The 15,353-nt window shown below is 40.8% G+C and overlaps 1 protein-coding gene across 1 annotated transcript; it reads right to left on the bottom strand.

The window, feature by feature from the left end:
* Positions 1-6,292: 6,292 nt before the first annotated feature.
* On the bottom strand, positions 6,293-13,140 carry LOC146471119 (uncharacterized). Its single transcript, XM_085121236.1, has 6 exons — positions 12,742-13,140; positions 11,589-11,801; positions 10,629-10,777; positions 9,322-10,362; positions 7,908-8,913; positions 6,293-7,420 (listed from the first exon to the last, which is right to left on the bottom strand). Exons 1-6 carry the CDS (start codon positions 12,923-12,925, stop codon positions 6,477-6,479), a joined length of 3,537 nt encoding a protein of 1,178 aa, XP_084977362.1. The 5' UTR covers positions 12,926-13,140; the 3' UTR covers positions 6,293-6,476.
* Positions 13,141-15,353: the final 2,213 nt, after the last annotated feature.

The following is a 15,353-nucleotide window of genomic DNA, read 5'->3' as shown; positions in this document are numbered from 1 at the left end:
TCGCTAAGAAAACAACTCGCTAAAAAAAAACTGTTTTTCTCAATTTTATACTGAAAATTAAATTTTTGCTAAAATTAAAGCTTTCATTGACAAAAAATTTAAGTTTAGTCAAATCTCCGCAATGAATACAACTCGTTTGTAAAAACTGCGTTTTACTCCATTTTCTGGCCACATTTTGAGTTCTCTTTCAAAGAAATGCGTTTTGCGTCAAATATGCAAAAACACTATATCTTGCTTTTAAAAACTGCGTTTAACTCCAGTTTGTGTTAGAAACTAGGTTTTGCTAAATTTTAGGCCTCTTTTAAAAAAAAAAAGCCTTTTCTGACATTTGCACAAACTACAACTTGTTTTAAGAAACTTCGTTTTGCTCTAGTTGGCTTTTCTCAAATTTCAAAAGTCTGTTGACAAAGAATTCATTTTACGTTAAATCTTGCTACTGAGAACTGTGATATAAATAAATTTGTAATAAAAACTGGCTTTTGCTAAATTTTAAGCCTCTTTTGCAAATTCATGCGTTTTGCGTCAAATTTGGGCAAAAAATACAACTTGTTCCTGCCTTTTACTTCAGTTTGTGTTGTAAATGGGATTTTCAAACATTTCAAGCCTCTCTTGACAAAAAAATTCGTTTTGAGTAAAATCTGCAAAAACACTACAACTCTACATGAAAACTGCGTTATACTTTAGTTTATGTTTAAAACGACTTTCCGAAATTTTAAGACTTTTTACCTGAAAAATGCATTCTTTGTAAAATTGCAAAAACGCTACAACTTTCTCTTAAAAACTGCCCTTTACTTCAGTTTGATTAACTAGCAAGCTTTTGCTAAATTTAATCCTTTCTTCCTAAAAACTAAATTTTTACTTCGAATAGTTAAAACGTATTCAACTCGCTCTTAAAGGATGAATTTTACTCCAGTTTGTGTTAAAAGCCGGCTTTTGCTAATATTACGCGTCTTTAGCCAAAAAATTCGTTTTGCAGCAAATTTGTAGCAAAAATACCAATCGCTTTTCAAAATTGCGCTTTCATTTATTTTCTTTTGGAAACCTCCTTTATTAAAATTTATTGATTTGAATTAACCCGAATTTAACGTAAATATATTGCTCAAATATGTGTTTTGCGTCAAATCGGCAAAAACACTACAACTAATTTTTTTAAACTGTGTTTTACTCTAGTTTGTGTTGGAAACGTAATTTTGCCAAATTTTTTAGCTATTTTTTTTTTTTTGAAAGAATGCCTTTTGTGTGTAATCTGTCTTTTAATTTTTTTTATGTTAAAATAATGGATTCTGCCGAAATTTAAGCCTTTTTTGACAAAAATGCATTTTACATAAAATTTGGTTAAAGAAAATAACTCGCTTCTAATAACTGCGTTTTACTTCAGTTTGCCTACAACTACCTACACCATACAAACGACTTATTGACAACAACAACGAAACAGACAAATAGACATTTTACTAACAATAGACCTACAGACTTTTTGACTAACAAAAAACAGATCGAAACGAACCAATCACTTTTAACAGTCTTCAAAGCCAATAACATCACGGCTTACTGACAAACGACCAATAACATCTGGACTTCGTTGACCAATCAGGTTAACAACCAGAGACGTATATACCACCTACTGACGTTCCACAATTCACTTGACTATGAAGATGACTTCCGCTAAGGATTACACTCACCCAGATGATCATAATTTACGTACTTATTACATGACTCCTTGGTTCAAACCATTTACATTTTTACTCCAATTTGGGTTTCAAACTAATTTTTCTCAAAGTTTAGGCCTCTCTTTGGAGAAACAAATCCTTTTTACGTGAAATCTGCCAAGGAATACAACCTCATTCTTAAAACTGCCTTATACTTTATGGATGAGTCCTTAATTTTGTCGGGAAATATCGTTCCTCGCCCATTAATATTGTCGTGAGGCACATGGATAGGCAGGTTATATGTAGAAATGAATAGAGTGGCCAGCTTGTCCACAGCAGTGCCTGTTCAAACCTCACTGAATATTTATGATCCCTCGCGATGACATCATTCGCATTATATAAAGAACTTAATGGTATGCATCTGCGTCAGTTAAGTTTACAAGGCACGAGGAATAAAACTCGTCTCGATATGTCTGAACAGTCGTGTCCTTCCCAGGTCAGCAGCGAAAAAAGTGTAGAGATAGCTCAGGTTCTGCAGCCAAATGCTGAAAATGCATCGAATATTCCTGCCTCGGTGGAGGTTTCTGGCCCGGCAAATTCTCATCAAGATGCGGCAACCTCTCAATGGGATGCTTTAAGAGCGCTCCCCAGGAAGTTTCACCTATGACCATGCAAGATAGAAAAATCGAAAATCGCCAAACTTTGTCATAATAAAGGACTACTAAAACCATTTGTAGAAAGACATGTTTCAGTTTGTTTAGATAATTGTTTTACCTTTAAAATGACTTTTTCATTCTGGTGACCTGTGAGCGGGTAAAACTGACTTAAAAGTGTCACTTGTATGGGCCGCTCGTCTTGAAATAACGAAGGAGTAACATAAAAATCGAAGCAATTGAACATAAGTAAACTAATTCCCTCACACGTTCACGCTGTCAAATGTACATTCAAGGAGATCCAGAATTTTTGGCCAAATTTTAAAAATTAACCGTTTCTAGCGGAATTACAGCATGCCAAAATAATGCGAAATTCAACCGCAAAAAAAGCATCCTGGTACATGGCTTTGTCGACCAAGACTATATTCATCGGAATAAGCAATGTTTCGTGTACGATTTGATGAAATAAAATTTTTGAGTAAATGAAACGATAAATTTTTGGAGCGCTATTTGAACATGCTATTTATCATCAAAAGTTGACCTTTTGACCTTCAAAGGAGAGCAAGCTGTTTTCACATCACACCCGCTAATTTTGATTTTTCCAACAAACATTTCAAAACTCTGGGTATTCTTTCATAGCACAATGTTAAATAAAGTCAATCGCTAGAATTGGGACAGGTTTAACGTTAGTAAATGTGATTTTAGTTACGAACACGTAATTTGGTTCAGGGCTACACATCGACAAATTTGCATATAAATTAGTTCGTTTTGATTTCCACTTAGAATATTTATATTTACGTTAACTTTACTAAACAAATTAAATCACAAACAAGGTTAGTCGTTAACTTTAACGGATTGTATGGTTCATCATACCTTAAAAACCCTTTTCACAAGAAGAAAAGACGAGTTTGCTTCTAGCCGCCAAACGACCATTGAACCTTTTGACGTATCTCTTGACTGTCACGCAATATACGCTTTTAGTCAAAACGTGCGTGACCGCGGGGCTTAAATGATAATTCAGATATAGCAAACGTCTTGTTGAATGTTGTATCTTCACTGGCAATAAATGAAATTGAATTTAAACGTTTCTGAGTTTCCAAATGTAAAAGTTTCTGACGTTGGCGCAACGATCCGCAACTCGTTACATTTGGTAGCGTCCGTGCATTGGTCCGGTCCATCCTCCAAGACGTTTCCAGCCATCCGGCCTAACGTGTATGCAGCTCCGACAGCTCAGCCAAACTCCACTTTCTTCAATGAATCCAAAAAATACATAAAGGAACATTTGAAAAGTCTTACTTTATTATAATAATAGCCGGTACAAATTTATAGCATGAGGTAAATGGGTACCAAACGCTTTTCTTTTCCGGGGCCGCTTGTAAAGAGTTACATTATGAAAGAGAAGCGGGAAAATCCTGCGTTAAAAAAAGGGCAAAAAGGTAAGGGACCGTTCATTTTTTATGAGCATGGGGGGGCTGGTGGGATTTGGTTAATTGCCACTTCGAAACTGTATGACCCCCCCCTAGCATGCAATTTTTTTCCACATGGCCCCCCCCCTAGCAGAACTATTTTTTTCTGATGACCCCCCCCCCTCCCGCCCAATCAGAAACAAATCATACTCCTAACTTTAACAAGACGCTTATGTGCTGTTTATATCAAAGATAAACGTAATTGTTACTGTGATTTCTTTACAGTACTATTAACAAGTAACCGTTCTCTACTTAGGTAAAGATTTCTCTTGTTTAAAAAAACGTTTTATAGATAGCAACACGTTTACGGCAACGACAAACCCTAAATTTCCATTTAGATTCTCAAAGAAACTATAAAAATTAATCAAGCAAATGGTTAACGTGAAATTACTCCCCTTCGAGTAGAAACAATTAATACACGTACAGATCTGACTGACAAAATACGGATCAAAGCATACCAATCAACGATTACGAGTCATATTAAACAGAAAAAAACAGCGGACGCACAGATATCAGTCGCGTAGGTAGGGGTTAGATAGGGGTGTTCGTTGAGCCCCAAATCTTGCTTACTAGGGGGGTCGGGGGCATGCTCCCCCTGAAATTTTTGAAAATCTAGGTTACCAGAAACCTCATTTCCTGCATTTTGAGACCCATTTTAGGCAAATCACAAATTTGTTTTACAGCAGCTTTTTGAGCTATATACATCATTCCTACGGCATAATTGTTTCAACTTAAACAAGAAAGTTCAATGTACATTCCGCGCCCTGTCGAGTTCTGATAGCTATTCGATCTACTGATAGTCATACACCAAGCTGGTAAACTGCATCATTCTCGGGTGTAGGCCTTCGAACAAATTGACTATCTCGTCAAAATTGACAGGCATATCATATTTGATATGCATTAGAACCAGGGCAGACATTCTACTCTCTCGCATGGTACACCTCATGTAATTGTTCAACCTCCTCATTAAGTGCTTTCTCTTCCGCCATTACTGATCTGTAAAGGGGGTTCGTTCGAACCCCTCGAACCCCCCCTCCTACGCGCCTGGATATTAAAGTACTGCTATTAAAAATGACAGTTTCAAGCTTTTCTGAAGATGGCTTACGGCTCAGATTTACCGTCAACTGAAGTCACCAACAACAGTTCTATTATTAAAACTAATCTGGATGTTCACACTAGGCATACTACTGAGTCTACTGATACTCCTGGGTTCAAATAATTTACTAATCAACAGTCTTTATAAAAGTGAGTACTATTAAAAAGAACATTAAACAATCTATTGATATAGTTCAGAGTACAACCACTTTGTAGAAAACTACTCCCCCAAGGATGATTCAATAGTGAGACTGATACGTTTTTATATTAATTTGAACTTGTACAAACATAGGTGTCTACCTCAGTTTATATTCATTATTGCTTTTCCAACAGATATGCTTCATTTCCTCAGTTGTTTTTAATATAAAATGCAGATTTCGACCTCAGTATGTAAAACAAATTAAAAGTGGTTAGGAAAATCGCATTAAATAAAATTGAAATAATATTCAATTTCTTCATCTGTTTCTGTGTTGAGCCACTTTCAATTTCCCCTACTAGCCAATTATTTCTGGTGACCCCCCCCCCCCCTCTTTCACTCATTTTTTTTTGGTAGCCCCCCCCCCCCCCTTTAGTGCCTTTTTTTTTCTCGTGGCCCCCCCCCCCTAAATCCCACCAGCCCCCCCATGCTCATAAAAAATGAACGGTCCCTAAGGGAACAAAAAGGGAATTACAGGTTATATGTATAAAATGAACCACTTCTATCAGTTCACCAGCTTCGTAAAAACTGAAAGCTGTCCAAATAGAACGCGTTTCCCAATTTATTCTGTTTGATTCCAGGATAACTTCTAGAAATGGAATCTTTTTTAAAAAATGTTTCTACACAAATCATATGCTTAATTAATCTATTACACAATGAAGTCTTCCTATTTTAGATGAACAATGGAGACGAAATTTTTAATGTTTCATTTTCCATCCCACAAGCCAATCAAGGATACGAGAGCGAAAGGAGACGCAAGTGCGCACGATTGTCTGCATTGTTGAAATCGCTCCCTTTCATGCTCTAAATCAGCGAAACGAGCGACTTGTGTAATTAAAAGCGCTTTGATGTCAGTTAGTGTATTTTTCTGACAGTGTCATATATCTATATAGCATTCAGTTGCATCCAGTCTACCGTAAAACCGGTGCAAACAACATGCGAAAAAATGTTTAAAATGCCGAGCTACATAAATAACCCTAAGCAAAATTACCTGTGTGGCAGACTTCGCCTCTCATTTTGTTTCCGGTGGTACGTTTCACGGTTTATTTTTATTTATTTTTTTTTTTCGCTTCGGGAAAACACTTCGGAGCACAAGCTTTGTACAAGTCTATCTGCGTGTCACTCTACCTGAAGGTAAAATACTTCAGAACTCTGTAATTCTGTCATTTAAGAAAATAATGTATACTGAATAAATTCCGTGCGCCTTTTAAATTAAGGCAGAAATCAAATGCCTGGAATACAGCTTTCACTTGTAAAGCAAGAACAGGTGTAATTGCACTTTCGTCCCTCAAAGCAACCTCTTTGAGAAAAAAGCAAAACCCAAAACAAAGAAAAACAAAAATGCAATTGACTCGAGTAGGCCAAGCTTAACACTAGCATGTTCTTGGAAATGAAAAGAGGATAAACTTCAAAAATCTCTTTACTTTGATGTTAGAAGGCAACAGTCACAAGTGGAAATGAGATCCTTCAGCAAGGAGATGTATGGTGCTTTCAGTCGGCCAGAGCGGATGCCCTCGACGCTCAAATCAAAATGCTCACATGCAGCCCGAAGCATCGCTACACTCAGTTGCCTCATTTTGCCAGCCTTGTACATGGTACACAGATTGTAGGTGTCGAACACAATTGGATGCGAAAGCTGCACCTCCCTTATCACCAGCGCACGGGTGCTGTCGTAAGCTTGTTGTTCTTCAGCCGCTGCCAAGTCATCCGTTTGACTCTCTGGATCATCTTCGGGTTGCCTGTGGCGCAGCTTAGACGATTGCCTTGAGAAGAAGGACTGTATCTGTTGGGGAGTCATGAACTCGCTCATCTTGAACTGTCTTGTGCCGTCTTTGTTCCTAGCATAGCGCATATCCCTTGCCACAATTGCTGGATCCAACTTGTGGCCAGTCTCCTGACCAAGGTTGAATTTCTGTTCAAGATAATGTTTTTGGGCTTCATTAAAGCGAGTAGCTTTCTTTGGTGACTTTAAGGCCCATCCTTCTGGAAGAATTTCGTTGCTATCTTTTCCGGTCGTATCACCCTGAATGGTGGCTGGAGCACTTGTTCCCGCTATGAGTTTGGTGTGGTACAGCTTTTTCGCCTTGTCCAGTAGTGTGTCTCTTTCAGGAACTAATTTGCACTTTCCAAAGGACAGGTGTTTTTCTAAAGAGGAATAGCGCTGATAAACCTTCACACAACCAGTATTTGGGCAGGAAAACAGGCCATGCGCAGGATCATCCAGTACCTTTTCATCTGTTGCCTCCTCCTTCTCGCCTTCCCCTTCTTCAGGCATGGTGGTGGTGGTGGTTCCTCTTCCTTGGTGAACAGTGACAAAATCCCCAGATGAAAAAGAACAGTGGAAGGCATAACTCTGTAAGAAATCTGAAAGATCATATATAATTTTAATTTCCGTTCTCAGTCATTTTCAATTTTTTCAGTGCTACAGTGCAGGTGCCAACTGAGCAAACCTCGTTCCCAAGTTCTTCTCGGAGTTCAAAATTGGTAGAAGAAAAGAGAAATGAACACCCTGCCTTCCGACTTGCCTCAAGTTCAAAGCATTTTACTGACTAGTTTTTCACTGAAAAGGATCTAAAGACGTCAATTAACACTTTGCCTTCCAACTTGCTTGACGTTCATAGCACAGAACTTACCAGTTTTAATTTGAAAAAAAAAAAATGTCAATTTTTTGTAGCCACATGCACACTTCTGATCGTGGCCCTCTCTTATTAGGAAACATTTGTTAGTATCCGTTAGTCCAAAATTCAGTTACTTCGACATAAATGTATTACATCAGAAATTTTATCGGAAGAACTTAGGTTGTTCACATATAATCGTCATGCAATAGCACACATTATATATAAAGGTTTACCTTGCATTTGTACTCCTCCTTTGTGAACAAGCTTCCCTGTACCAATGCCATATGCACGCCAAGTAGTGATGCCTCTGTCTGAATAGGAGAAATTATTTTGAGAGCTGATGCCTTCCCATTTAATTTGGATTTCAGAATTTGTCAGGGCAGGAATGAAAGCATCAACCAGGGCGATACGAACTCCTTTTATCCCACCACTAGACATCATGGCCTCTTTAAAGTCGTTTGGAGTTTGCACATCGTGACCTTCGTTGATATGCCTTCGCACATGAGCCTTGATTGATGCTGCCTTTCTATCACAGGCACCTTTCCCACCTTGAGGATCACTGAAGTCCACCCGTCCAATTCTGATCCCGGTAATGTTGGCCATAAGACTACAGGCTGCTAATGTTATGGAACTATGATAGCAACCTGCATTATCTTGGCGAAGAAACGCTGTTAACAGTTCCGGATGCTCCCTCTTGAGGGTCCGAAGAACGTGCTCGATAATCCGTACCACCAAAAGGCTGTCTTGATTCGAATTTTCTGCAATGTGCACAAAGGACTGGCTCTCTAGCACACCACGTTTCTTTCGTACCACCACACTAATGTGCCATGAAATTCCTCTTTTTCCAAACCAGTCAGACTGAGATTCCCGGTATTTCTGAGGAAGGAATTTCATGGCCCAGTCTTGAGTGACGAGCACAGAAGACTCATCCAGGGTATCCAAAATGTCTGTTCTCGCCATGTCTTGTCTTACACTTCTCAACTGGTGAGCCTTCCAAGCATGGATATTTTGGACTGCCTGATGATAATCGTACCGTAAATCATCCAGCTCTTCTTCAGTCAACTTCACGTCATTCAAAAAGTTCTCGACATTCAGCAACACGTCCTTTAGTTCTTCGCAGTGTGAACACGCTTTGTCATGGGTGTGATCACAAGGAGTGCTGTAGGCAGCATCGTTACTGTCATTTAGGGAATACGTGCTGCAGTGATCGGCAACAGAGGAGGATTCTGACACATGCACCTGAAAAAATTTGATTACATTTTATAACATTGTATATCTTGCAAACGGATAGCTAAACACATGCTTTCCAATACCTACGAAGGTAAGCGACTGGCACTAATTGTGCTTGAATGTCCGTATAACCATAGAAATAGAAACACGAAACATTCAAACAATTACATAGTGGGATGATAATAATGCCCAATACCAAGGTTATGTTAGGCCAGAAATAAGGTGTTTTTGCATTCTGGTTATGGCGTTCAGACTTTTTTAAACACGATTTATGATAGCAAGGGTAACTAAAAAAAAGATGTTAATTTTGATTTATGATAGTTTCATTGACCTCTGAAAGAAAACGCATTTCAGTGAAGTCGTAATTTTTTTAAAGGCATAACTGATGAAGTGTTAATAAGATAGTTGTTTCTATACCTTGTAATCGGACTTTAAATATTGTTTTCCTTTCTTCAGGGATCTCTCCCAACTATTGCTGACTTGTGCAGATAGACCATATTCTTGCAAACGTTCCGCCACGTGACAAAGGTCATCAAATGCTTTGGCACCATCTGCGGCAATGTAGTCAAGCCCCTGTAGAGATTTTCTGACTGTTGCAGAACAAGCTGACAGAATTCGTAGCATGGTGTTGGAACTAAATGGTTTGAAGTTCGTCTCTTCACAGTATTGCTGGTACTGCCCTACAATCCTCTGCGGGATCATGGTACGGATGACGTTTGGCGTTTCAAGCACTTTACCGGAAGAAAGGTGAAGATAGCGTTGTCCAAACGGCAGATCCTGAACGACATGAGGACTGGTAATGAAGGTAAGAAAATGGTCTAATTGACCACCCTCAACGCGCATTCTCGGACTTTTGTTCACAGGTAAGACTGCACCCCGACCATACTCTAATCTGTGCATCCGTGCCATCTTGAACCTGTACTCGGTAAGGCCTGGTATGTAGCGCTGGATTTGTTTGAAGGTAACGAGATCAGCCATGACTGAAAGCACCTGTCTACGGGTATCCCAGCTTGAAGCATTTTGGAAGGTTTCAGCCAGAGCTTCTAGGTATCTCTTATCTGCTGGACATTCTTCACTGATCTGCAACGCCTTTTCAACTGAATTGGAAGCTTTCAATGCTTCCCACAAATGACCTGCGTCTCCCGGTGCAATAACATTCAATGCTGCTACAACTGCATCTTTTGCTTTCGATACATGGCTTTGTTTTGTTCGCATACTTGCTTCCTCCCATCTTTTCTTGTATGGACCAACGCTGCCAGCGTCACAACTTCTTAAGAATTCGTTCATCTTCGACCGTTGGACACTCAATTTATCTGCCATAGCTTGGTGGCCATCAGAGGTCTCGCAGCTACTGCTCCCGTTGCTGTCATCCTTTGGGAGGTACATGCTAACATCTTTGTCAATGGTAAGATCCATCATTTCCTGACACAGTTGCTCGTCAGTGTCACTGGCCTCTCCCTGTATACAAGAGTTGTTTCAGATTTCAGATGTTTCCAGATTTCTACACGCGAGCAGTCCCACCTTTCCCTCAGGGATAGTCGAACAGAAAGCTAAAAATGGGGGTATTCGGTGCCCGAGAACAAGCTATTGATTCATGAGCTTTTCGCTCGAATAGGACTAAGATAAAATCGGGACTCTCTGTAGTCTAGGGTGGAATAAACTCTTCAAAGATTTCCATTACTATGCTCAGATTCTTTTAATTATTGTTATCGCAAAATTCTTACCGAGACTTCTTTTACAGCTTCAAACGGAAAGCTGGATTGTTCCTCGGCATGAGAACCTGAAGCGACGCCTTGTGTTTTACCTTCGCGTGCAGTAGGTGTGGTATCGACGACGGGTTCGTCTAATTTTTTCCTGCACTGAACACATACCGCTGATAAACAAAACAAAACAAAAAACAAGCCACGTGAGTTTCAATCACTCGCATCAGATTGATTACATGTACGGGGAAAAAACCGGCATGGTCTGGGTTCTATAATACTGCTGCTACTGTTATGACGACTACATCTGCATAACATAGTATATACATGGACTCACGTATATACTGTTATGTATCCGCGGCATGCTGCAAACACACGCTTGCGCGCGTGCTTTACAAAGGCAAAAGCATGATCAGGCTTAGCCTCTATTACTGAAGCATCTTCAAAGCGAAAAGGGCTGCGGTGATTGCTCTATGACTTGGTAAAAAAGGAGACAGAGTCCGCTAATTTATCTGCGCAAATCGCGCGCTCTCGTGTTGCTTGTACGCGCGTTTGTTACACGCATGCGTATCGCTTCGTGGTCTAGACGCACACCACGAAATTCTCCTAGCACGATTAAGGTTTACAAGTAGCTCACTAAAGTCTGCCGAACACCAGACCACTTATTGTCTTTAAGGTCAACAAGAAATTTTACTTGTTGGCCAGTGCTCGAAGAATCCGGATAGGACTGCAATTGGGATATCCCCGAAGGGGGAGGGGGAGGGTACTCCTCTATATTTTAGTTACAGTGTGTCACACACAACTGGATCTTCCATGATATTGTCTTCGCTACGCTTGCAAACTCCTGACATACCTTATTTAAGACCCTTGTGTTAAAAAACGATTCTTAGACTCTGGGGGCAGCTTGCAATTGCAATTTGTTAGGAAGCTGGCAAAATATCATCTATCGTTTATGATTCACATTTCCAGAATGTTACAACTTACGTGATGCCACAGGAATCAGTACTTCAGTAAGCCGCAGTAGTCTTTCAGACTGAGCAAGGGTTAACCCGCGCTCTCCCTTTACTGTCCTGTGGGATGCCCATTCACATGGGCAAGCACAATTTTTCTTATTACTTCTCCATCGAATTCCAAATTGTTCCCGGTGACGGGGGCAGATTGTCAAACCCAGAAGAACGTCCTTGACCTCAAAAATGCCTTTGACAATAATAATGACAATAATAAAACAGTTAATTGTACGTATTCGCTTCATTAATTACACTCTAATTCTGACATAGTTTCTCGCTGGCTCATGCCCTCGTTTCACGCGAGATCGCGTGCTCGCTCCAGTGGCTACAAAGAGAGAGTGTTCGCTGTCTAGAATTTACATTTGCCTAGATTTCGAAATTTGGATTGGAGTAACTACAGAATACCCTAACACATCGAGTCCATTTCTGAGAGAGGTGGCAACTCGGTACGCGGTGTGTAAATTTCAAGATGTATTCCACGAGAAAATCCCGGCGTTCCACGCGGCCTAGTCTGTAATAGGGTCAAGGTTTGGAGAACCGAGCCGCACACCCGGACCCCCATGGAGTACTCCTCAAGGATACGCGATGCACAGTCAGGAAATAGATTGAAGTTGGGGCACTATTTTAGAAACTAGCTACTTGGTACGCGGGGATTATTTCAGAGTCGGGGTCAACTTGTGGATCGATTCGGGGTTGAGGATCATTTCGGGTACCCAACTGAGGTCACGCGCAAAGCGCGTGGCATACACAAAAGCGCTACATGCTGGCCTGCAGAACAAGCGTTATTATTATTATTACTATTATTATTATTATTATTATTATTATTATTATTTTATTCATTTATTTATGACTTTTTTGGTGAGCGGAGGTTAGCACGAGGCTATTGCAGAACTCGAGTCCCGCACGAAGGGAAGGGGACAAAAAAATTTTTTGCGTCTTTCCCGTCGCACGTCGCTCGCACTCCGCGCTCGCTTCGTGCTTGCACACACACAAAATAACGCCTGTTCTGCAGGCTATAGTGTAGGTCAGGCTAAAACATTAAATTAATTAATTTCTGCGTGGTAGGGTATCTGCGGTTAAGCAGTTTTAGAGGTTCTCTGCAACGTTATTTATAAAGTGTATTCAGTTACCTGCACGTGCCAGCAAAAGCTTTGCTTCTGTGTCCAGAAAAGAATCCCACACTTTGTAACTTTTAAGGTGTTCCTTGATGTTCTTATTGCACTTTTCTATCGTGACGCACTGAACATTTGCCGGATTGTCTGAGCTTGGACCACAAATTCCGCCAACAAACTCAGAGTAACCACAAGAAGCCATGATGGTCCATGTGGTTTGTGAATCTAAGGTCCGCGTATATTGCGTGACAGTTATGACATGCGAGGTATTTCGGCGACGTCAAAAGGTTCAATGGTCGTTTGGCGGCTAGAAGCAAACTCGTCTTTTCTTGTGAAAAGGCGTTTTAAGGTACGATAAGCCATATAATCAGTTAAAGTAACGACTAACCGTGTTTGTGATTTAATCTGTTTAGTAAAGTTAACGTAAATAAAAATATTCTAAGTGGAAATCAAAACGAACTAATTTATATGCAAATTTGTCGATGTTGTAGCCCTGAACCAAATTACGTGTTCGTAACTAAAATCATATTTACGTTAAACCTGTCCCAATTCTAGCGATTGACTTTATTTAACATTGTGCTATGAAAGAATACCCAGAGTTTTGAAATGTTTGTTGGAAAAATCAAAATTAGCGGGTGTGATGTGAAAACAGCTTGCCCTCCTTTGAAGGTCAAAAGGTCAACTTTTGATGATAAATAGCATGTTCAAATAGCGCTCCAAAAATTTATCGTTTCATTTACCCAAAAATTTTATTTCATCAAATCGTACACGAAACATTGCTTATTCCGATAATTATAGTCTTGGTTGACAAAGCCATGTACCAGGATGCTTTTTTTGCGGTTGAATTTCGCATTATTTTGGCATGCTGTAATTCCGCTAGAAACGGTTAATTTTTAAAATTTGGCCAAAAATTCTGGATCTCATTGAATGTACATTTGACAGCGTGAAAGTGTGAGGGAATTAGTTTACTTATGTTCAATTGCTTCGATTTTTATGTTACTCCTTCGTTATTTCAAGACGAGCGGCCCATACAAGTGACACTTTTAAGTCGGTTTTACCCGCTCACAGGTCACCAGAATGAAAAAGTCACTTTAAAGGTAAAACAATTATCTAAACAAACTGAAACATGTCTTTCTACAAATGGTTTTAGTAGTCCTTTATTATGACAAAGTTTGGCGATTTTCGATTTTTCTATCTTGCATGGTCATAGGTGAAACTTCCTGGGGAGCGCTCTTAAATGCGGAGAAAACTTTGGATACTAACAGAGTGGAAGGAAAGTTGGAGGTGAGAATTGTGGTTCTTTTCTTACTAGTTGTTTTTTATTAGTCAGGTTGTAGCTAGCGTGTTCGAGGTGTGTATTTTTTTAATTTTTGGATACTTGTTTTTCCCAAGCACAAAGGAGGTAAATTTATGCAAGGACGCTCGTCCGTGCATGACAGCCGCATATTATCTCTTGGTCCCTCTTCTTATTAGTTGTTTAGCAAGCTATACTCCCAGCTTTTATTTTTCGGACACGACAGTTCTTCTTTTAGTTTTTACTGCTTGATCCGCTTTTTATTGCATTCGTTCATTTTATGTTTTTTGGTCATCTAGTGGGATTTTGCTGGACTGTTAAACAGGAAGCTTTTTTTATGTAAGTACTTTTGAGTCAGGCTGTGTGCCCATCCAGGGAAGTGAGGCTGTGTGCCCACCCAGCGGGCATGACTGTGTGTCCATCCAGGTGTGACTGTGCGTCTATCCAGGGAGATGACTGTCCATCCAGGAGGGTGTGACTGGGTGCCCATCCAGGAGGGTGTCCCTGTGTGCCCATCCAGGGGGTGTGACTGTCTGTCCATCCTAGGGGTGTAACTGGGTGCTCACCCAGAAGGGTGTGCCTGTGTGTCCATCCACGGGGATGTGACTGTGACCACCCAATGGGGTGTGACTCTGCCCATCCAGATAAATATGGCTCTGTGCCCACACAGCGGGTATGACTGTGTGTCCATCCAGGAGGTTTGACTGTGCGTCCATCCAGTAGGATGTAATTGTCCATCCAGGCGCGTGTGACTAAATGCCCATCCAGGAGAGTGTGCCTGTGTGTTCACCCAGGGGGGCGTGACTGTTACCATCCGGGGGGGTGTGACTGTGTCCATCCAGAGGGTCTGACTGGGTGCTTATCCAGGAGAGTGCCTGTGTCCATCCACGGGGGTGCGACTGTGACCATCCACAGGGGTATGACTAAGTGTCCATCCAGGCGGTGTGACTAGGTGCTCATCCAGGAGGGTGTCACCGTGTGTCCATCCACAGGGCTGGACTGTGACCATCCAGGCGGGTGTCACTGTGTGTCCATCCAGTGGGTGTGACTGTGTCCATCAAGGAGAGTGTGGCTATGTGCCCATTAAGGAGAGTGTGACTGTGTGTCCATCCATAGGGGTGTGACTGTGTGTCCACCTGCAGGGTGTTACTGTGTGCCCACCCAGCGGGTGTGATTGTGTGTCCATCTAAGGGGTGTGACTCTGCATCCATCCATGGGGATGTGACCGTGTCCATCCAGTAATGTGGCTGGGTGCCTATCCAGGAGAGTGTGCCTGTGTGTCCATCTAGGGGGGTGTGACTGTGTGTCCATCTAGACGGTAATACTGTGTGTCCAC

The sequence above is a fragment of the Pavona decussata genome, unplaced genomic scaffold, assembly GCF_977016875.1.
Source record: "Pavona decussata unplaced genomic scaffold, jaPavDecu1.1 SCAFFOLD_106, whole genome shotgun sequence".
Lineage (NCBI taxonomy): Eukaryota > Metazoa > Cnidaria > Anthozoa > Scleractinia > Agariciidae > Pavona > Pavona decussata.
The sequence above is the reverse complement of the archived record's forward strand: the minus strand, read 5'-3'. Positions and strand labels throughout refer to the sequence as shown.